Source organism: Scyliorhinus torazame, chromosome 9 (genome assembly GCF_047496885.1).
Source record: "Scyliorhinus torazame isolate Kashiwa2021f chromosome 9, sScyTor2.1, whole genome shotgun sequence".
Taxonomy (NCBI): Eukaryota; Metazoa; Chordata; class Chondrichthyes; order Carcharhiniformes; family Scyliorhinidae; genus Scyliorhinus; species Scyliorhinus torazame.
Genome location: NC_092715.1, coordinates 157,782,535 through 157,806,940, shown reverse-complemented (window position 1 = coordinate 157,806,940; position 24,406 = coordinate 157,782,535). Strand labels below are relative to the sequence as shown.

The following is a 24,406-nucleotide window of genomic DNA, read 5'->3' as shown; positions in this document are numbered from 1 at the left end:
GGAGAATTTTTTTCACGTTAAAAGATATCTGGAAATGTGTTATATTTGAAGGGATCAGAGGAATAGTTTGGAAAAGCACTGCTGTAAGGTGGGAGTCAGTGATGCAATAAGGTTCCAAAACTAATATTCTCATCTACACATTGCTGTAGGCAGTGTTGGATATTCTGGATATTTACATTACTTCCAATCAAGTAATAGTAATTTAATGTATTAATGTTGTTTGCTGATTCTTTAGGATATACTTCTCACATATTTAATTGTAGATCAGATTTAAATGGCAAACATTTGTATCAACTGCAGGCTGAATAAATCAGTTTGAGGAATATTCCTTTGGGAGAAACGTTTTCATTACTACAATATATAGAAAGCTGAACATATTTTAATACACAGTAATAGAATTTGAATCCAACTTCTGTTTCTGCTGTTACTGAGAGATGTAGTTGTAATGACATCTTGTGTTTCCCAAACTCAGCAGAATTTGATAAATATTTGTTTTCCATAACTTTGAAAATACTTTCTAGAAATAGTTTTATAATTGATTTATTCCTGCTGTAAACAATATAAATGACTGCTATTTTGAATTGTTCTGCAGTTACATCCATTATTTGCAAGTGGATATTGCTTCCATAGGCAAAGAATATTACTTTCAGTTAATATATGAAAGCAACATTGTGATTGGAAGAATCTAGGTGAAGAATGTAAGGCATACAGTCACATTGTGGTTTAGTGAAACACACTTTGTTTACCTGGCCAGATTGTATGTATACAATGATAGCCAGACCATTGCTTTCAAGGTAAATTGTGATATAGGGGCATGGGTTTGCAAATTAGGACCGAAGACGAGAAGGACTTGAGGCAAAACATATTTACTGTTTGAAATGGATTTTCATCAGGAGTAATAGAGGTGAAAAGATTGCCTTTCAATCTTGCAATTAAGAACTTGAATTTTCCTTTCAATTGGATGAGCTAAGAGAAATGAAGGATATTCCTCCTCTGTTGCTATCTTGTGATTTTGAGAATCCATCTTTCCTTACTGTGCTGTTAGATTGCACAAAGATCTAATGTTAAAGCACATCCAAATTTATTTGAGTTTTTAATTATATGTGCCCAATGTTAAATGTGTTTTTGAGTTGAATTTATTTTTTTGAGGCAGTGGGAGTTTGATTGCTCAGTTTAAGAACAAGATGGATTGTATCTGTTCATTTTTTTAAAAGCCTATTGAATAAGAGCAACTTATTCTAAGAGTGGTTAGCATGCTTACATTTTGTTTCAACAAATTATATAGCTTGTGAAAATAATAACTTTTCAATATTCCATATCGGGTGCCCTTAAAAAATATATCAAATATAGATGTAGCATAAGTTACATCACAACCGTAGACCTGTAAATTTCTGATTTGGAGTCTTAATGAATTAGTTGAGAGATTGATGCTATTTTTAAAAAAGTTTGTTTTATCATACAACTGGTGTGCATATGTAACTTAAATGCAGACCATCAGTAGTGATTGTTCAACTAGGTAAAAACATTGCATTGGTTAGCTCAGTTGGCTAGGTGTGGGGCAGAATGATGCCAACGATGTACTGGTTGTGGTAGTATGTGGAGATTTGCCTCCTCACCTTGACCCACACTTGTGGAGTAGTGCCCCTCAAGCTACTTATTAACCAATTGTCTCTGCCTACTGGACAGAGATGCCAATGGTCTTTTGTGGACTGTGGCTAATTATTGAACCAAGATCAACCGATGGGAAGAAGAAAGTAGCTCTAGTCTAGTTAAATGCCCAAGTGCTGAGTGTAAGAACAAATAGTTAGTTGGGCTATGCTAATTACTTGAATCAGGCCAGATGTGGCATTAGGGTTATCTTTGGAATTTTGTAATGCTGTTTCCTCTGGAAGAATGTTTCTGTTTAAATGTTGAAATTAGTTCCAAATAATTCAATGACTTTGTTCAAGTGCTCCTTATTACCAGTACTCCTTATTATAGATTACTGAAATATCTGAAAAATTCAAGCTCTTTAAGCTACTTGTTGCTAGCACATGCATTGCTATGCTGATTGACATGTCAGTAGCTTACTACTTTAGTATTGCTCTCATGATTCAGTTGTTGTTGATGTTCACAATTCTGTTCCTGAGGATATGAGCAGCTGCCTGGGGAATACTTGCATTGCACCTGTGACCCTCTATATGGCTTTCACAAGCTTCGGTGCAGCAATTAAATGTTTTGTGCATTTGAGTGTGCATTGAGAATTATGTTGTCTAGTTCCAGGCATTGCAGTACTGTACGTTCAGTCACTTATCAGTTTGCGCTGCATGTTGGACTGACTTGTGCAGTTTGTGAATTTGTAACCTTGCTTTATTGCATCAATATTATTTATATAATTCTGCAAACATTTTGCCTTGTTCATGATTTCAGTTGCTAATAAAGTTTGGGTTGTTTTGAATTTTAGAAAGCTGTCTTAAAGAACTTGCTTTACTGATGAAGCAGAAGAATATTAATTCCAGCACATACGGAATTCTGTGAATTAGTACAATTAAAAAGGAGCTTTCATTGTTGGCCGGAAGAGCACGGAAACTTTATATTAAAATAAATTTACTGAAGTTCAGTAAACATTGTCTTACACATACAAGATGAAAGGGTTTGGTACAAAGCAGTTTCCTATTAAGTGGTATACTCTGTCTTGCGTCACTTTCATAACACAATCCCTCATTTTAATTGTGTGCGATTCATCTGACTGGGCCAGAAACAACTGCATTTTAATTTCAAGATTGCATAGACTGTAGTTGGCAAAGAAAAAATGGAGGATTTTGAACCAAGTCTCAAGTACATCAAAAATGCCTTTAGAGATGGAACAATTCACTCAAATGTGAGATTTCCATGTTAGATCACAAGGCAAAGAATTTGTCTCTATATTGTAAATTATGAAGGCTATTGGAATAATTGCAGGCTGGGGGATTATTTTGGTTTTACATAATGCCATCTTGTTACTAGATATGAACATGTGAATGGACAATGTAACAAAGGGAACTATTATATCACATTTGTTTCAGATACATTTTTAGATGGTCTGCACCGAGTTTGAAAACAAAGTTTTTGGCTGATATTTAGTCATCCAAATACCATCTAAGAGTGCAGTCATGTAGTGAAAAGGAAGAGAAAACTGAACCTCCAATCGCTGGGTTAAAGGATTGAATTTCAAATAACCACCATCATCTCACTTTGATGCATTTTACCCCCATGTCATGGCTTTATTAGCTATAATTGGAAATAAGCTGATAGAGTAAGCACCTATTGAGCTTATACTTGGGCAAAGAAAGATCATGACACGAGTCTTCTGGCGAGATGATTTGTAAAATATTACTTGTTTCTGATCTTCCCTATTGTTTAGTTCCATCATGGTTTACAGGGAGGAGATAATGTAACTTAACTAAATTAATCTATCTGCATTGGATTGATTTAGTGATGCTGTCCATACGTAACCATAGTACACCTTAAATGGAGTTACTAGATCACTGCTAGATTATTATATCCATTACGTTTTATCCAAAGTATTTGGCTTTCGGGCATTTACAAAAGAAGGAATGTGGAACCACCATTCCCAATGTGGTAATTTCCACTTTCCATCCAGTGATGACATACATTCAGCACAAACTCCGACAGTATAAAGTCTGACACACAGGCACCTTTTCATCTAACATGTGCGTGTGAATCTTGACTTCTGAAGCTTCTTCCTGCTTTACTCATATGATTCTGTTTCTGGTGCCATCTGTTCTTGACCATTGCCCGTGTGAGGTAATCAGATTATGATGACTCTACCACGTTTGAAGGTGGGATTGAGTTGTTAACTCTTTTAGAAACTGGATGAATCTGGTCCAATAAGACTTGACTTAGGCCACTGGTGAGAAGACTTTTAGTTCTGCTTGCTTAAGGAGAAGTAAAATTTAAGTTGTATTACTCCATATAGTATGTACGGTAATTACGCAAAAAATGTTTGTAACTAAACCGGAAGATCTACAGTATAGAAACCATTCTCCACATTGAGTATTTATACATGGGAGATTCTGAAGAACACAATAGAATTATCCCAGCAGAGTCAACGCAAATGCAATTCATAAGAATCATATCAGAGACAGAATTATGTACCAACGTTGAAAGAGCCATTTGCAAGTGTTCATAGAAATCCTAGAAATTTGCATATGGAGAACTGTTGATGGTGATGTGCTGAGCAGTCGCACATCAGATGGCTCCCTGAATCGGGACAAAAAAAGGCACCTTTAGTTGAATTTTGCTCAAATTTCAAGGGAGAAAATCTCAACAACAAATAGAGTATAACCGAGGAAAGATGCCAGCAAACGGGAGCTCCCAAGGACTGAAGAGCCGGCAGAAGCGGCGGAAAGAGCTACGACCAGCAGGCGGGTGGGATAGCGGACCCACGAGGCAAAGGGACCTTGACCACTCAGGAGAGAGCGTGGCCAACAGCGACCCCCCCCCACCAGCTGGAAGAGCTTTCTGATGAAGGAAGTGACTGCCACGAAGGAGGTGATCAGGATAGAGATCAAGGGCGGTAGCAGAGGCAATGGCCACCATGCAGCAGAAGGCAATCGTCAGGCTGGGGAAAGAAGTGGCAACCCAGGGGAGGACTATCCTTGGCCTGGAAAAGACCTTGACGGACCAGAGTGACAGAATTGTCACCCTGGAGGGAGAGGTAGAAAGGTTGGTGGTGGCCCACGGGAACCCAGGGGAGAAAATCGAGGACCAAGACAGCAGGTCCCAATGACAAAATATCCGGATTGTGGGCCTGCCTGAGGCATTAAGGGTAAAGACCCGACAGTCTACATCGCCTAAATGCTGGGCAACTTAGTCGGGAGAGAGAGTTTCCCCAACCCCCAGAGCTCGTCAGAGCACACGGGTTGCTTAGACTGAAACCCAAAGCCGGGGAGCAGCCGAGGGAGATTATCGCAAAGCTTCACCGATATCAAGATGGTGCGAGGATCCTGCGGTGGGCACGGCAAACAAAAGCAAGCACCTGGGTAGGATATAGAATCAGAATTTACCAGGACATTGGGGCGGATCTAACAAAATGCAGGGTCAAGTTTAATCAGGCTAAATCGGCCCTGTACAAGAACTGGGTACATTTCAGTATGCTGTTATCGCCAGGCTCTGGGCCACACACCAAAAGAAGGAGCATTACTTAAACTCCCCAGAAGAAGCGAATGAGTTTCAGAACCAACGGCCTAGACAAGGGACAGGCACCAAAATGATGAGAGTTGTGCAAGGAAAGACTCTGAAAGAGATTTAAAAAAACCCTCCATAGACCGTGAACGTGTTGGCATGGGACTGTGCTGTCTCGTTCCGATTATAAAGGGAAGACTGGATCTTAGAAAGGAGCACGGACTGGGGAAGGCAGGTGAGGGTCGAAACAGGGAGAACAGGCAGTCAGCGGGCATAATGAAGGGGTTGACCAGCCCAGGAAGGAGGGCTACCACTAGCAGAAATAGCTAGCATGGAAAGACCAAAAGCAAGGGGGACCTCAACGCACCTCCTGGTAAGGAGGAGGGGGGTTGCACAGGGACATGGAAGGGGGAAGTACGAGGAACGGGTGACATGCGGAAAGGGGCACCAAAGGAACAGAGAAGGAAAAATAAGCTGGGTATTGAACAGGCCTCTGCAGGAGAGGAGCAGGCTGAGGAAACACGATGGTGTCTTAAACAACCACTTTAGAGGCTCCCTAAACCAAGGGAAACCCTGGAGTGCAGTGGTGCACCCATGTGACGTACACGCCATGTTGAGTGCCTCCTGGACAAAGCGAAACCCTAGAGCACAGGGCCCGGTCTCTCGGAGAGAACGTACACCGCGGTCATTTTGGACGGCCCCCTAACAAAGGGAAATCCGGAGTGCAGGGGCGCGTCCACCAGATAAGTGTGATTGATCCCGCAGGAGCAGGGGGACAAAAGCCCCCCACCAGGATTATCACCTCGAATGTCAGCGGGCTTAATGACCCGGTATAAAGATCCAGAGTCTTTGCCCATCTGAGAAGCCTGAAAGCCGACATAGTCTTCCTGCAGGAAACATCCCTGAGGGAGAAGGACCGACTGCGTGTACGAAAGGGCTGGGTGGAATAGACTTACCATTCATGTTACAGGACGGGGGCTAGGGTAGTGATCATATTGATTAGTAAGAGGATGAGGTTCATGGTGACAAGGACGGTTGCGGACCAAGGAGGACAGTACGTCATGGTCAGCGGTGTCCTAGACGGGGCACTAGTCGGGTTAATGTATATGCGTCCAACTGGGACGACACTGGTTTCATAAAGGCCATGGCGGAAATCCCCGACATTACCACGCACTGACTGATCATAGGTGCGACTTCAACTGTGTACAGGACCCATTGACATGCCGATCGAATCACAGATCGGGGAAAAGGATGGGCATGGCCAGGGAGCTGGCAACATTTATGGAGCAGATGGGGCGGAAGTGGCTTAGGGATTCTGGAGCAAAGCGCTGAGCAACTCCTCCACCTCCTGTGCTAAGCTAAACCTTAAGCAGTTTAAAGTGGTGCACCGAGCCCACCTGACTAGAACCCGAATGAGCAGGTTCTTCCCGGAGGTGGCGGGTCAATTTGAACAGTGCCAGGGAAGCCTGGCCAACCACGCCCACATGTTCTGGACAAGCCCCAGACTTGTCGGGATTTGGACAGCCGCCTTCGAGGTGGTGTCCAAAGTTGGTGAGGGTGGAGCCGTGCCCGAGAGTGACAGTCTTCGGGGTATCCGACTAGGCAATCCTTCATCTGGGAGGGCCGACGCCCTTGCTTTTGCATCTATAATCATACAACGGAGAATCCTGCTCGGCTGGTGATCGGCAGCACCACCCAAAAGCTGCAGACTGGCTGGCATACCTGGCAGAATTTCTCTACTTGGAGAAGATCAAGTACAGCCACCGAGGGTTGGACGAGGGCTTCCACAAAGCGTGGGGGTCATTCGTCAGCCTGTTCCAAGACCTATTTGAGGCAAACAACAACTAGGAAGAGAGGGGGGGAAGAGGGAGAGAAGGACCAGGGAAGGCACGCTCAAGAGACTGGGGCAGGGAGGGGAGGGGAGTGAAGGGATCCCAAAGAAGGCACAAAACAAAGCATGGGGGCATGCGGGGAGGAGGGGAAGGGCCATACAGGCCCCCCCACCAATCAACAAAGAATAAAATCCCCAGTGGGAGAAAAAGTGGAACATGCCTCCCCAACAGGGGAAGGGGGTGGGGGGGGGGGGGGGGGGGAAACCACCGTTGTTCATAAGACATGAACTGGCTTGTCAACATCAGATACACTTGAGCTACTTTGTAAATATCATGTACCAGACACGTGAAACTATTATACTGTTAAAAGTTGAAAATGGCAATAAAAATATTTTAAAAAATAAATTTGCAGTATGGAAGAAGGCTATTCATGTCTGTGCCAGCCATCCAGCCTAATTGCCCTTTCCAGCTCTTAGTCCGTAGGTCACACAAGGGCACAAATAAATACTTTCAAATGTTGAGGGTTTCTGCCTCCACATCCTTTGAGGCAGTGAGTCCCAGACCTTCACATGGTGAAAAATTAAATTTTCTCTAAACCTGTTGCCCTAAATCCATACCTGCTGGTTATGGGCCCCTCACCCAAATGGTTATAGGTCCTTCCTATCTACACTATTTAGAACATTCTTAATTTTATACACTTCATTTGGTCTCCCCTCGGACACAAAATACCAACTCTAGCATATCCAACATTTTCTCATAACTAAAATTCTCCAGTCCAGGCAACATCCTTTGTAAACTTCTTGGTGTACTCACCTCATTATAATAGTGTGGTGACCAGAACTGCATGCAGTACTCCAGCTGTGCTCTAATAGTGTTTTATACAATTCAAGCACAACCTCCCTGCTCCTCTCTAGCATGCCTTGACTAAAGGCAGTATCCCATTTGCCTTCTTGAAGCCACCTTCATGGATCGGTGGACTTGCACGTCGCACATCTCAGTATTTTACCAATTGTTGTGTATTCCCTTGCCTTATTAGCCTTCACCCAAATACATAACCTCACGATTCTCTGGATTGAACTCCATTTGAAACTGTTTTGTCCATCTGTCCAGTTCATTGATTTCATTCATCAATCTACAGCTTGCTTCTTTGTGATCAACCACAGGGCCAATTTTTGTACTGTCTGCAAACAATAATACCCCCATGTATTCAAGTCCAAATCACTGATAGCTACAATTTAAAAGCAAGAGATCTAGCACTTCCTCTTAGCCTTTTCACCCCTTGATGGAGCATGGGCCATGGACAAATTCTCTCCATCTAATCCTTTGTTGGGCCGAACTCTCTTCTATATCATCATATAGAAATCTCGGCTCTCAATTCCTTTTCTGTATCCCGTCTACATGTATTTCTTGGTCTGCCTTGCTTTCTCTTTCCTTGTGGGTTCCGTGTGAGAGCTTGCTTGCCGTGTAATGTTGTTCGGTTGCTTCCTCGATATGGCCTGTCCAATTCCACTTTTGCCTTTTGATTTGGAGGACCATTGGATCTTGTTTTGTCTCCTCCCATAGCATAATATTAATGATGGTATTTGGTCAGTGTATCCTAAAGATAGTTTGAGGCATCTGTTGATGAAGTATTAGATTTTTGTCAACATTGTTTTGGTGGTCCTCCATGTTTCAGAACCATAAAGGAGAACTGACTTTATGTTGGAGTTGAAGATCTTTAGCTTTGTTGCTTTGGTGATCTCTCTTGATTTTCAGATGGTAGAGAGTGATGAATGCTGTTCTAGCAGATCCTCATCTGTCTCATTGGTAGTACTTACGACATTACCCAGATAGGTAAAAGACGTTACTTAATCCAGCTCTGTGTTCCTTATCTGAATGGAGTGTTATTATTATCTTTGTTTTCTTTATATTGATGTTAAGGCTAACTTTGGCCGATATTTGTGCTAAGTGACTGGGTTTATCTTGCATCTGTATGTGGCTATGAGAAAACAAAAGCCAAGTAATCCACAAAGTCCAAATCTTCCAGTTGTTCTGTGAGGGTCCATTGTATGCCATTTTTCAGTCTGATGTTGTTTGCCTCCCAATTCAATCAATCGCGAGACAAAATAGGAGTGGTGACATCAACAGCCTTGTCTAACGTCAGTTTATACATGGAATTTATCAGAGAGGGCTCATCTGTGCAAGACGTATTCCATCATGGGTATTCTTCATGAGGAAGATTATTTTCTCTGGAATGCCATAGCTCCCCAGTGTCTTGGTCAATGCTGTCAAATACCTTCTCGTGATCTAAAAAATTAATGTAGATGGATGAGTTCATTTCCAATGATTGTTTGATTATAACCCGTAGGGTTGCTATCTGATCCACAAGATCTTCTTTGGCAAAATCCTGCCTGGTTGCCTCTTAAGGTATCTTCTACTGTCCGTTTCATTCTGTCCAGTGTGATGTGGTACAGCACTTTCCCTGGCACAAAGACTGGGATCGTCCTTCTTCCAAAGCTTCACCACATAACCTTCCTTCCAATCTGATGGTAATCTTTCCTCCTCCCTTATTTTCTGCCGGAATCCATAGATCATGTCCACCGTAGTGTTACTATCAGCTTCTTGCTGGTATATAATCTGGCCAAGGGGTATCTCACTGAGCACTGTAAAACCTCACCGGAAACAACTTTCCAGTTATAAAAGCATCCTTCGACCGTTGCCCTTTACTACTTCCCTCTGAGCCAGTTTTGGATCCAATGTGCGATTTTGGCTTTGGCTCCTATTACTTTCTGACCAGTCTGCCATCTGGAACCATGTCAAAAGCCTTGCTAAAATTCATATGATTATATCAAATGCATTACTGTCATCAACCATCGTTAACTCCCCCTAAAATTCAATCTTGGTAATCAGACATGGCCTTTCCAATAGATAATCCATGCTGACTGCCATTGATTAATCGTGTCTTTCTAAATTAAGATTACCTCCATGTTTAAAAATTTTCACACTACTGAAATTATGCTGAATAGCCTGTCAGAGCACAGTCTATCTTTTTTCTCCTTCTTAAACAATGGCACATTAGCTTTCTAACAATAAATTCAGTGACCCAGCATGCACTGCATTCTGGAGAAGAGGATTCCACATACTTAACAACCTTCAAAGAAAATAAATTATCATTTCCATCTTTAAAGGGAAATGTCTTATTTTTAAATAGTGTTCTCCAGTTCTAGTCTCTGCCACAACAGGAAAGATCCTCCCAGTATTCGCCCTTTAAAACCCCCTCAAGATTCTTATGGTTCAATACGATCACCTCACATTCTTCTCCCCTCCAATGAGTAGAGGCCCCAAACCATTTCCTCATCCCAGTAATGAATTGAGTGAACATTCTTTGAACTGCTTCTAATGTAATTATACCCTTTTTCAAATAGCAAGCCAAAACTGTACACCGTATTCTAGATGTAGTCTAACCTTGGCTTCTGTGCAGCTGCAGTAAAACTTCACAACTTTCATATTGCACTCCCATTGCTAAAAATGCCACCATTCCATTTGTCTTCCACTTGCTGTACCTGAATCTAACTTCTGTGATTTATGCACCAGGTCACCCAGATCCCTCTGTGCCACAGTGTTCTTTCCAAATCTTTCCAAATTTAAATAATATGCTGCGTTTTTCTCCTTCCTGCCAAAGTGGCAGGTTCACATCATATAACATCTATTTGTTTTGCCTATTCACTTAACCTATCTATACCTCCTGTGCAGACTCTCTACCTCCACTTGACAACTTACTTTCTACCTATCTTGGTGTAATCAGCAAATGTAACTATCATGCATTCAGTTCCTTTAAATGAACTAGGTAAATCTCGGGCAAAAACTGTATATCATAGAATCCCTACAATGCAGAAGGAGGCCGTTCGGCCCATCGAGTTTGCACTGACCCTCTGAAAGAGTGCCCTAACCAGACTCCCGCCCTATCCCTGCAATCCCATAATTCCACTTAACCCGCACATCCCTGGCCACGGGCAATTTAGCATAACCAATCCACCTAACCCGCAGATCTTTAGACTGAGGGGAAATTGGAGCACCTGGAGCAAGCCCACACAGACATGGCGAAAGTGCAAACTACACGCAATCACCCAAGGTGGAAATTGAACACTGTTCCCTTGCGCTGTGGGGGAGCAGTGCTAACCACTCTGCTTCCGTGCTGCCCTACGTGCTAGATCACTCCGGGATCATAAGTGGGTGGCTCCCACGAAACAAGTGAACTGGAAGTTTGGAGTTCTGTTTCCCTTCCACACCCTCCATAACGGCAAATATTTCTATGTTCACCTCTATTGGGATTGGAAAATCTGGGCTATGTGGTAACACCAGCGCTTTTAAAACATAAGGTCATAGGTTTAAGTCCCACTCCAGGACTCAGTGCATTGACACTTGTAATTTAGAGAAATTGTTGGATGTGCTGGATTTCAAATGAGATGTTTAGTTTGAGACCTCGTCTGTGGGTTCAAATGAATGCAAGATTCCATTGCAGTATTCCAGCAAAAGCAGTAACTTCTTCTGATGCCCTGGTCAGCACTGATCCCTCAACCACTGCCATCACAACAGAAAAGAATGGTTATTCAACTCTTGCTTTTTCTGAAATATTCCTGTGTCAAAATTGACATGTTTAATGTGTCACAAGAGCCACACAGGTTCAGAAGTCATAATGTGGCGATGCCAGCGTTGGACTGGGGTGAGCACAGTAAGAAGTCTTACAACACCAGGTCAAAGTCCCAACAGGTTTTTTCGAATCACTAGCTTTCGCAGCACAGTTCCTTCCTCAAGTGAATGCACCTCAGGTGAATTCACCTGAGGAAGGAGCTGTGCTCCGAAAGCTAGTGATTTGAAACAAACCTGTTGGACTTTTACCTGGTGTTGTAAGACTTCTTGATGTGCTCAGAAGTCATAGACAGTGAAGCACTTTGGATGTCCTGTGAGTGCATAAATGCAGATTTGTTTTGCCCGTGTGGAGAGGTGCGTTTGACTTCCTGAAGGCACCAAAAACTGGACTAACATGCTTCACTGGTCAACAATTGATATAACTATTGAATTATCATTTTGCTTTCATACTCTTAGAATGGTCACAGCACAGAGGACTGTGGAGTATTGTGTTAATGCGACTTTCATTACCCTGCCTTTTTCCCATAGCCCTGTGAATCTTTTCTTTTTGGAAGCCATGATTGCACTCCATGCCCCTATTTTTAAAACCTGGGAAGTTGTCCTTTTTTCACAGCTTCATTAACTTGTCCTCCCATATTTTTAAAGGATTTTTTTGTCTTGTGTTAAAAGTACTATTGATTTTTTGGTTGTTGCAACTTTTATATTGTTAGCTTTTTCCTTCACAGATGTTTGAGGCTCAGTAAGTAAAATGGACAAGAGTGTTCACTGTTCTTTCTTTTATTTATTAAATTAAAAAAAAAATTCTCCTCCATTTTCACATTTTCTCCCACATTTACATCCATCAACAATAAACAATAATCAGCAAGATATGTCAGTCCCCATAATAACAACAACGATCCCATCTACCCACCAACCCCCAAACCCCAACCCGCATGTTTACATAAACAAATGACAAAAATAAATCTGGGATTACCCGTAGTCACCCTTAATCTTACACAGCTCCCACCCCCCACCCCAGGCCTCCAGCTCCTCCCGTCCACTGCCTCTTGTAAAACTCCTCCCCCTACTCTCGGTTCCTTCCCCCCCCCAACTTTCCACCCCGGCTAGACCACTCGAACCCTGTTCGGCCAGGCTCCGATGGCCGCAGCCCCTCCCCCCACCTCACTCCTGTTCACTGGCCAGCACACACCGGCCAGCGTGGAGGCCCCCGCCCGGGTCCCTTTCCCACTTGCCCGGCCCCAGGAAAGCCCAAAGATCCCCTTTTAGCGCACAAACCCTGCCTATCCACCTACATCCCAAAGAACTCTCATTTCGAGTGAAAGTCCTGTCCCTTCCCTCGTCCAAACATATACCACCTTGGCTCCTTTAATCTCTACACCCGCGTGCAGTGATACAAAAAAGAAGAAAATACAGTCATGAGGTTACATCGGCACATGGCCATTCCTCAGTTTGTCAGTTCTGCCACAGTACTTCTGCTTCCGCAAACTCCTCCGCTGCTTCCGCCGTTCCAAAATAAAAGTCCCTGAGCTTGTAAGTCACCCTCAGCTTCGCTGGATATACAATGCCACACCGCACCTTGCTAATGTACAGTGCCCTCTTCACCCGGTTGAAGGCAGCCCGCCCCCTTGCCAGCTCCACCGTAAAGTCCTGGTATACACGTATACCAGCTCCAGCCCACTGCACCACCCGCTTCTGCTTGGCCCAGCTCAGGACCTTCTCCTTCACACTGTACCTACGGAAGCACAGAGTCACTACCCTTGGCGGCTCACTCGCCTTTGGTACAGGCCTTCACGACCGATGAGCCCGATCCAGTTCATATCGGGAGGGGTCCTCCCCCTCCCCCAGTAGTTTTGCCAGCATCGCGGCAAAATACTCAGTCGGTTTCGGTCCTTCAACTCCTTCGGGCAGCCCCACAATCCTCACGTTCTGTCGCCTGGATCTATTTTCCAGGTCTTCCATTTTTCCTCGCAGATCCTTGTTAGTATCCATCACCGTCCGCATCTCTTTCCCCATCTAGGCAAGTTGATCACTGTGCTGCAATAACGTCTCCTTCACTTCCTTCAGCGCCTCCCGTTGCTCTCGCACCTCCGCCACTGCGCTCGCCACCTCCTTCCTCCCCGGGGAAACTGCCTCCTCCACCAGCACACTCAAAGCCTCCCTCATCTCCTTCCTCACCGTCTCCATGCATTTCGCAATCTGCGCCAACTGCTTTTCAAATTCCGCAGCCATCACCTTGGTTATTTCTTCAGCCGTAAGCAGTGCGGCCTTCCCTGGTGCTCCAGCCTCCGTTTTTCCTGGTGACCCCGCGGTGACCTTTCCACTCCCCGACGGACCTCCAGCTGGGTTTTTTTCGGCCGTTTTTCTGCTCACCCTCGACATTTTTCTTTGTTCTTTTTTCCTCCTGTGTCTTCTCAGTGCCTCCTCCGTGCCTTCTCCCTTCTTCTGCCGCCTCCGCGGACTCTGGGACCGGGCTTAAAGCCCCAAAATTGCCGTTCCCGAGCGGGGGCGCTCCATTGTGCGGCCGCCTCCCGCCCGCCGTCACCGGAAGTCACTGTTCTTTCTTTTATAACCAATTGACTTCATGGTAACAAACTGAGCAGAACCAGATGCAACTAATAGTTTATATAGATTTTAATGCTTCCCCCATTCTCTACGTTTATTGATTGATTGATCTATTTCGAGGACACTAGATTTAGGTGTACTTAAAACATTTTTTTTAGAGTACCCAATTAATTCTTTCCAATTAAGGGGCAATTCAGCGTGGCCAATCCACCTACCCTGAATATTTCTGTGCAAACACGGGGAGAATATGCAAACGCGACACGGACAGTGACCCAGAGCTGGGATCGAACCTGGTACCTTTCGTTTTCGTCAGTCCTGGGTACTGAAAGCGTAATCATCAATTTCCTTCTCGTTAAAATTATTGTCGTGTTTACACTTGAGTGTATACAGCTAGCTGAAAGGGTAAATAATCTTTGAGTGTCGCAAGTAGGCATACATTAAAACTGCAATGAGGTTACTGTGAAAATCCCCTAGTCACACACTCGGGAGCCTGTTCGGGTACACTGAGAATTCAGAATCTCCAATTCACCTAACAGGACTTATGGGAGGAAACCGGAACACCCGGGGGAATCTCCCGTAGACACTGGGAGAACATGCAGACTCTGCACAGACAAAAAAAAATCTTTATTGTCACAAGTAGGCTTACATTGACATTGCAATGAAGTCACTTTGAAAAGCAGTGACCCAAGCCACGAATCAAACCCAAATCCCTGGCGCTGTGAAGCAACAGTACTAACCAGTGCTACTGTGCCTCCCAATTAAAAAAGGTGTGGATAACAAAGGTACGGGAGAGGCACACAGCAGTGGAGAAATAGAGACGGAAAGCAGATCTGTAATAAAAATAGAAAACATTGATCATGCAGATTTTATAAGGCAGCATTTAATGCTCATCCCAATTGCTCTGAATGGCGGCCTCCTGGCAATTGTTTTTACAACGTGTTTGTTGTTCGTCTTCAGGAGGCATTAAGTATTAACCACCTGGTGGCATTTTTAGGCCAGACCATGTGAGCAGATTCCTTTGGTCTGAAGTTGCTTGACTGACTTCTGCATTCTGAAGATGCTGCCTGATCTGAATATTTCCAGCTTTTCCTGTTTTCTTCCGTGAAGTTGGATTTTTGCATTATTCCATTGTTTTTCTTTGGTACCTGTTCACAAATCATATGTAAAATCCAACCTTGTGTCGTGCCATGGTGGAAATATTAATTTTTGAACTCTGGATTGTTAGTCCAGTACACCGTCCTATCCTGGATCTTTTCCCACAGGGTGTGGGTGTCGCTGGCTAGGCCAACATTTAACACCCATCCCTAATTACCCTTGAGAAAGTGGGAGTGAGCCTCGAACCACAGCAGACCAGTGGTGTAGGTACATTCGCAGTGCTCTTGGGAAGGGTGTGCCAGGATTTTCACCCAGCGACAAGTTCCAAGTCAGGATGGTGTGGGGCTTGGAGGAGAACTTGATGGTAATGTTCTGGGAATGCCAATATCATTGGTCCAAAATCTCCCCATCAGCATTGTTTTGATCATTTCCATTTCTTTCATTTATTGGATTTCCACAGTTTTCCTTTTATTCCTCTTTCTTTATGTTATAAAATATTACACCTTTGTGGAATGTTTGTTTCATTGTCACGCAAGGGAAATCGTAAGTGAGTTGCAACATTTTTGTTCAGAATGCTTATTGAAATTCATTGCCCTAAAGTGCAATGAATTTCTGCAAGTATCTTTTCATTGAATTCATGTTTAAAAAGTTATTTTACAGTTTCTACTTACTGACCAGTCTCATTCCTAAATCATTTCCCAACTACATTGAAATTGGTTGATTTTAAAATGATTAAACAGCCTGGAAATTGACAGTGATTATTGAGAGTGGGATACTGTACTTTTCATTTTGATTAGTTTTAGGACAGTGCCAGCCTACTAGTTATTGAATTGCCCATTGTTGGAACGAACTGAAAAGATGAATGGCTTGCTGGTGTAAATCTGGAAACTGTGTGTTTATGTGAAATGACAATACTGCAGAATTCAATGTGTAAGAAAGCATTCATTTTGTTAAACAAAACCAGCTGAAAACACTAGATATATCTGCTGCAGTGAGGTGAGATTCATTTGTGTTCCGAATGATTCAGTTCGCTGTAATGGGTAGCAGTATAGAAGATTATATTTTTGTTGACTCTCCGTTGAACTAAGGGCCAGTGTTTCATGAAACTTTGTAAAATGGGATTATAGTTGTTGAACTGGGTGGGCAATGATTGTTCGGACTATCGTGAAGGAGGGTGTTCTTTTGATGAGTTGTTTTGTGCCAAAATAGAATTTGGGGAGTCATCAAGGTAAATGAGGTGGGTGTATTTTTGTGAGGGGATGCTTTGAGGGGAAAGGTTGTCTGGCAAACACCACTTCATCTTTACACTCTCCACAAATAGTGTTTTTAACATTTTAAAACATTAATCTAACATACATAGAACATAGAACAATACAGCGCAGTACAGGCCCTTCGGCCCACGATGTTGCACCGAAACAAAAGCCATCTAACCTACACTATGCCATTATCATCCATATGTTTATCCAATAAACTTTTAAATGCCCTCAATGTTGGCGAGTTCACTACTGTAGCAGGTAGGGCATTCCACGGCCTCACTACTCTTTGCGTAAAGAACCTACCTCTGACCTCTGTCCTATATCTATTACCCCTCAGTTTAAAGCTATGTCCCCTCGTGCCAGCCATTTCCATCCGCGGGAGAAGGCTCTCACTGTCCACCCTATCCAACCCCCTGATCATTTTGTATGCCTCTATTAAGTCTCCTCTTAACCTTCTTCTCTCCAACGAAAACAACCTCAAGTCCATCAGCCTTTCCTCATAAAATTTTCCCTCCATACCAGGCAACATCCTGGTAAATCTCCTCTGCACCCGCTCCAAAGCCTCCACGTCCTTCCTATAATGCGGTGACCAGAACTGTACGCAATACTCCAAATGCGGCCGTACCAGAGTTCTGTACAGCTGCAACATGACCTCCCGACTCCGGAACTCAATCCCTCTACCAATAAAGGCCAACACTCCATAGGCCTTCTTCACAACCCTATCAACCTGGGTGGCAACTTTCAGGGATCTATGTACATGGATACCTAGATCCCTCTGCTCATCCACACTTTCAAGAACTTTACCATTAGCCAAATATTCCGCATTCCTGTTATTCCTTCCAAAGTGAATCACCTCACACTTCTCTACATTAAACTCCATTTGCCACCTCTCAGCCCAGCTCTGCAGCTTATCTATATCCCTCTGTAACCTGCTACATCCTTCCACACTATCGACAACACCACCGACTTTAGTATCGTCTGCAAATTTACTCACCCACCCTTCTGCGCCTTCCTCTAGGTCATTGATAAAAATGACAAACCGCAACGGCCCCAGAACAGATCCTTGTGGTACTCCACTTGTGACTGTACTCCATTCTGAACATTTCCCATCAACCACCACCCTCTGTCTTCTTTCAGCTAGCCAATTTCTGATCCACATCTCTAAATCACCCTCAATCCCCAGCCTCCGTATTTTCTGCAATAGCCTACCGTGGGGAACCTTATCAAACGCTTTGCTGAAATCCATATACACCACATCAACTGCTCTACCCTCATCTACCTGTTCAGTCACCTTCTCAAAGAACTCAATAAGGTTTGTGAGGCATGACCTACCCTTCACAAAGCCATGCTGACTATCCCTGATCATATTATTCCTATCTAGATGATTATAAATCTTGTCTCTTATAATCCCCTCCAAGACTTTACCCACTATAGACGTGAGGCTCACCGGTCTATAGTTGCCGGGGTTGTCTCTGCTCCCCTTTTTGAACAAAGGGACCACATTTGCTGTCCTCCAGTCCTCTGGCACTATTCCTGTAGCCAAGGATGACATAAAAATCAAAGCCAAAGGTCCAACAATCTCTTCCCTGGCCTCCCAGAGAATCCTAGGATAAATCCCATCAGGTCCCGGGGACTTAACAATTTTCATCCTGTCCAGAATTGCCAACACCTCTTCCCTACGTACCTCAATGCCATCTATTCTATTAGCCTGGGGCTCAGCATTCTCCTCCACAACATTATCTTTTTCCTGAGTGAATACTGACGAAAAATATTCATTTAGTATCTCGCCTATCTCTTCAGACTCCACACACAATTTCCCATCCCTGTCCTTGACTGGTCCTACTCTTTCCCTAGTCATTCGCTTATTCCTGACATACCTATAGAAAGCTTTTGGGTTTTCCTTGATCCTTCCTGCCAAATACTTCTCATGTCCCCTCCTTGCTCGTCTTAGCTCTCTCTTTAGATCCTTCCTCGCTACCTTGTAACTATCCATCGCCCCAACTGAAACTTCACATCTCATCTTCACATAGGCCTCCTTCTTCCTCTTAACAAGAGATTCCACTTCCTTGGTAAACCACGGTTCCCTCGCTCGACGCCTTCCTCCCTGCCTGACCGGTACATACTTATCAAGAACATGCAGTAGCTGATCCTTGAACAAGCCCCACTTATCCAGTGTGCCCAACACTTGCAGCCTACTTCTCCACCTTATCCGCCCCAAGTCACGTCTAATGGCATCATAATTGCCCTTCCCCCAGCTATAACTCTTGCCCTGCGGTGTATACTTATCCCTTTCCATCATTAACGTAAACGTCACCGAATTGTGGTCACTGTCCCCAAAGTGCTCTCCTACCTCCAAATCCAACACCTGGCCTGGTTCATTACCCAAAACCAAATCCAACGTGGCCTCGCCTCTTGTTGGCCTGTCAACATATTGTTTCAGGAAACCCTCCTGCACACACTACAAAAAAAACGACCCATCTATTGTACTCGAACTATATCTTTTCCAGTCAATATTTGGAAAGTTAAAGTCTCCCATAATAACTACCCTGTTACTTTTGCTCTTATCCAGAATCATCTTCGCCATCCTTTCCTCTACATCCCTAGAACTATTAGGAGGCCTATAAAAAACTCCCAACAGGGTGACCTCTCCTTTCCTGTTTCTAACTTCAGCCCATACTACCTCGGAAGAAGAGTCCCCATCTAGCATCCTCTCCGCCACCGTAATACTGCTCTTGACTAGCAGCGCCACACCTCCCCCTCTTTTGCCTCCTTCTCTGAGCTTACTAAAACACCTAAACCCCGGAACCTGCAACATCCATTCCTGTCCCTGCTCTATCCATGTCTCCGAAATGGCCACAACATCGAAGTCCCAGGTACCAACCCATGCTGCCAGTTCCCCTACCTTGTTTCGTATACTCCTGGCATTGAAGTAGACACACTTCAAACCACCTACCTGAACACTGGCCCCCTCCTGCGACGTCAAATCTGTGCTCCTGACCTCTATACTCTCATTCTCCCTTAGCCTAAAACTACAATCCAGGTTCCCATGCCCCTGCTGCATTAGTTTAAACCCCCCCCCAAAGAGCACTAACAAATCTCCCCCCCCAGGATATTTGTGCCCTTCAGGTTCAGATGTAGACCATCCTGTCTGTAGAGGTCCCACCTTCCCCAGAAAGAGCCCCAGTTATCCAGAAATCTGAATCCCTCCCGCCTGCACCATCCCTGTAGCCACGTGTTTAAATGCTCTCTCTCCCTATTCCTCATCTCACTATTACGTGGCACGGGCAACAACCCAGAGATAACAACTCTGTTTGTTCTAGTTCTGAGCTTCCATCCTAGCTCCCTGAAAGCCTGCCTGACATCCTTGTCCCCTTTCCTACCTATGTCGTTAGTGCCAATGTGGACCACGACTTGGGGCTGCTCCCCCTCCCCCCTAAGGACCCGGAAAACACGATCCGAGACATCACGTACCCTTGCACCTGGGAGGCAACATACCAAACGTGAGTCTCTCACGCTCCCACAAAATCTCCTATCTGTGCCCCTGACTATAGAGTCCCCAATTACTAATGCTCTGCTCTTCTCCCCCCTTCCCTTCTGAGCAACAGGGACAGACTCCGTGCCAGAGGCCCGTACCCCATGGCTTGTAACATGTAACAATGTTACATGTACATAGATTTTCCAATATCTGAGTGTCTTGTACAGACTTTACAGTATGTCCTCTCTCGAATGCTTATTGGTACTTTAGTAATGTAGATGCTTCCAAATACTGACTTTTATAAAAAATTTTAGAATACTTAAAATGGGCATCTTTGTTTATACTGTGCATCATTAGAATGGCTTTGTTGTTCACCAGACGTTTTATCCTCCTGTGATCAGATATTTTGTTCAGTTTACTTATACCATACTAGACTTGAGTAGTATATTGTTACTAGCATGATATGGGACAAAACAAATTGCAGTACTTTAATATTGTGTGCTGAACCTTAATCCATCACTTCAAATTATTTCACCACTGCCATTACTAATTTACAGGTTAAAATGTTAATGATAAACTCAGCTTGTGTATAGTTGCATTGCTCAGTGCATTTTCATAGAATCATAGAATTCCTACAGTGCAGAAAGAGGCCATTAGATCCTGTTTTTCACAGTCCAAGTAACATAATTCATAATGTTTGCATACTCACCATGACATCTCATTAAAAGTAGACAGGTGACCCTTGTGGCACCCTTAAATTGCCTTGTTTGAGGCTGCTTTGTGCTCATTACAAATCCCTGGTTTAGAGGTACAAGTTACCCTGTATGCAACAGTGCCTCATGTACCTTGTATGTTTCTTGTTGTGGTCTTTGTTAATCTACAGAATGCTATTCCACTATACTATCCTTTGATAGACCTTAAATTCGGCTGTAAACGTGCCTCATGGTAGCCACTCGTTAAATCAGTTACTGTGAAGTTTAGATTACATCAAATTCCAGGGAAGGTGTCTATTTTTCTGATCTATTTTGTTTCTTTGAGCAACAGAGCGCACAGACGTCTGTTGTAACAATCACAGAATCAGATCTTTAACAAGCTTGTTATGCAATCTAGCATAGCATTTAAGCAAATCATACCACATGATTCCAGTATGGTTAGATGATTCATTATTACAATTCACTATATAAACTCCGATACCACACTTCACAATTCCAGTGTGATTACATCAAGCAGATGTTTACGCAAAACACTTGTGCTAATTTTACCTTTTGATCTTTGCCCATGTTAGTCTTCATTGAATAATGAGAGTCCAGATCCCCAACCCCAGAGTGGCCAGGAGTGAGAAAACTCTATCCTCTTGCCTTCATTCCTTCCGTCTCTCGTATTACTGTGGCTGAGTTCAGTTGCACTTCTATGTTTAAGGAGTATTTGTTCCCCATCTTTGTTACATGGGTGTATGTCACAAACCAGCCAGCAACCATTCTGACTTCTGCGCCTTTGTCAGTGCTACCCAAACAAGCACAGAATGGAGTCTCTCTCACTCTCACTCTCTCACTCTCACTCTCACTCTCACTCTCACTCTCACTCTCACTCTCACTCTCACTCTCACTCTCACTCTCACTCTCACTCTCACTCTCTCTCTCCCCCCCCCCCCCCCCCCCCCCCCCCCCAGATTCCTGAATGACCCTCTTCAGGACTGAACTGATCTCCACGCATCTCTACTGAGTAGTACTACACTCCGTATGAATTTACATTGTGTATCTATCATATGTCCTATGTTTTTTCAGGTATGGAACTATCTGCCTGCACTGTGCACAGAACAATACTTTTCACTGTACCTCCCCCCGCCCAGATGTGCATTTGACATTGCAAATCAACTTTGTTGTAGAAACTAATTTTCATTTAAATGAAATCAATAGAATGATGATCAGGCAGTTTCTATACCAGCTGCTGACTTGACATTGCTGCATACTTTGGTGGCAAGTTGAAAATCTAGCCGACTACTGTTTCCCAAGGTGTATTGACCAGGAAGGTTCTAGATTAAATCCCTATTTGTGCTGAGTTAATTCATCTCGGCTGGGGTCAGTAGGGAAACCAAGATTGGCCTCAATATACCACTATTTGTAAGGTATGCAGGTCCCCCAGCAATCAAAAAGAAATAATTATCCAGGGGGTGGAGGGCTTATCCTGGGGGAGGAGGGTGGGAATTAACCCTCCCAGGATGGTGGGTTGGAGACGAGTGGAAGGTATAAATTTGAGAAATCTGAAACTCCCAACCCCAATTCTCCCACTTCTGAAGGAGATGCCGTTGACCAGCTTGTGCCCAGGAAAAGTTAGGCAGCTGTGGCTCTCGGTTGAACAACCCACCCTTGGGAGATGGGTTGGTCACTGCCTCTTTAAAGTTGCTGTGTCAATCTCTTTTAACAATGTTTATTTTTACTCCGTTGAGGCCAGTATTCCTAGACCGTGGCAGGTTAAAGGAATTTGGCAGGTTAAAGGAATTGAGAAGGGCCGGATCCTTAAATTAAGTGCCTTTATAGTGCTCCTTATGGGCCAGGAGGAACAGGAGTATTTGGAATGTGGCGACGAGGGGATTTTCAGAGTAACTTCATTGCAGTGTTAATGTAAGCCTACTTGTGACAAAGATTATTATTTTTTCCACCAGGCCCAATAAGCTAACTTCTTTACATACTTACAAATCAGCACCATCTAAAATTCCTCCCCTTCAGCACCATTAATCAGCCCCATTCACTGCCCTGTTACATATGCAAAGCATTTTATAAAAAAAAAGAAAACTAGTCAGCCAATTTGTTGCTGTTTGCCTGCTTCCAAAAACTTTAGCTAAACTGCTATTTAATTGAGAGTGTACAGGTAATGGAAAATACCTGATTATCCTATTTAACCAATGCTTGGGAACAATTGCCTTAAAATGACAGGCTAGTTTGAATACAGCCCCACCTTTTCATAAAAACCTTGCACAGTGTGTATGTTAAAGTCACCACATTAACTGTTACCAGTGGATAACTTTTATCCAGCTCATATTTTAAAAAAAAAACCTAAACCGGTACAATTTAGAAATGCCTTAGTTTTTCCCGCAAATTTAGTGGGACTTTCCAGAATGTGAAAGGTGTCCCTAAAATGTCAAGATTATAATTTGCTCCTGTCTGCCTTGTATTTGCCTTATTGGGGGTGGATCTGAGTAAGGGAAATAAGATACTAAATGTTTTACCCAGAGGGCAGCCACATGAGTCAATTTGGAACACTTTCCGTAGGATTCCTCAATGGAAAAAGTTGATATCTGAGCAAGACTGCAAGATATATTTCAAGACTGGTGCAAGTTTCTGCTGTACTTTGCTCACTTTATATTTTGTTTCCTCTGTGTCTGAAGTGTGTCTCTGTGAACAAGCAGCTATTCAAGAATATTATTTGCAAAGTAGTAACATTTTCCCCTTTTTAAAAAATAGTTCAAGGAAGATATATCCAAACGATTCAAGGTGCAACCAGAACAGCTTGTGCTAATATTTGCTGGGAAAATCCTGAAAGATCCAGACACGCTTGCCCAGCATGGAATACAGGATGGGCTCACAGTTCACCTGGTTATCAAAACTCAAAACAGGTGAAGAATCATTTACACTATTAAACTAATACCAAACAGAGTAAAAGAGAATTGCCAGGTCAAAGTACAGTCCAGGAGTTTTAAAGAAATGTTATACCTGTTCTTATCTACCCCGAAGCCAGTTCAGTTTTCCTATTGTGTACAGTTCAATTTAGAAATTTGCCACATTGAGATTAAATACACTTCACCATCCGCAGAGAACTGATTAACACTTGTGTAGCAGTATGAACTTGAGCAGCTTGAACCTGAGCAGCCGAGAGGATGCTTGAAAGTGCATTAATGGGTAGCTTGCCGTAATGGAAGTTGCCTCAAAATTTGCATCTCGGTTGGGTAGGAGATGTGATTGACTGGTTGGGACACATTTTATTGGTCCAAATCTTGTGATGTGTTCACTTATGATGACTTGTAGTATATCCAGTAAAAAGTCTTACAACACCAGGTTCAAGTCCAACAGGTTTGGTTCAAACACTAGCTTTCGTCATAGATTATCATAGATTCATAGAATTTACAGTGCAGAAGGAGGCCATTCGGCCCATCAAGTCTGCACCGGCTCTTGGAAACAGCACCCTACCCAAGGTCAACACCTCCACCCTATCCCCATAACCCAGTAACCCCACCCAACACTAAGGGCAATTTTGGACACTAAGGGCAATTTATCATGGCTAATCCACCTAACCTGCACATCTTTGGACTGTGGGAGGAAACCCGAGTACCCGGAGGAAACCCACGCACACACTGGGAGGATGTGCAGACTCCGCACAGACAGTGACCCAAACCG

General features: G+C 43.6%; 1 protein-coding gene across 2 annotated transcripts in view; it reads left to right on the top strand.

Moving 5' to 3' along the window:
* ubqln4 (ubiquilin 4) overlaps positions 1-24,406 on the top strand; it is a 77,270-nt gene that overhangs the window by 2,699 nt on the left and 50,165 nt on the right. For both annotated transcript variants that reach the window (XM_072516663.1, XM_072516664.1), the window contains exon 2: positions 23,477-23,628. In XM_072516663.1, coding sequence (XP_072372764.1) covers positions 23,477-23,628 — 152 coding nt within the window. The remainder of the gene's footprint in view (positions 1-23,476; positions 23,629-24,406) is intronic.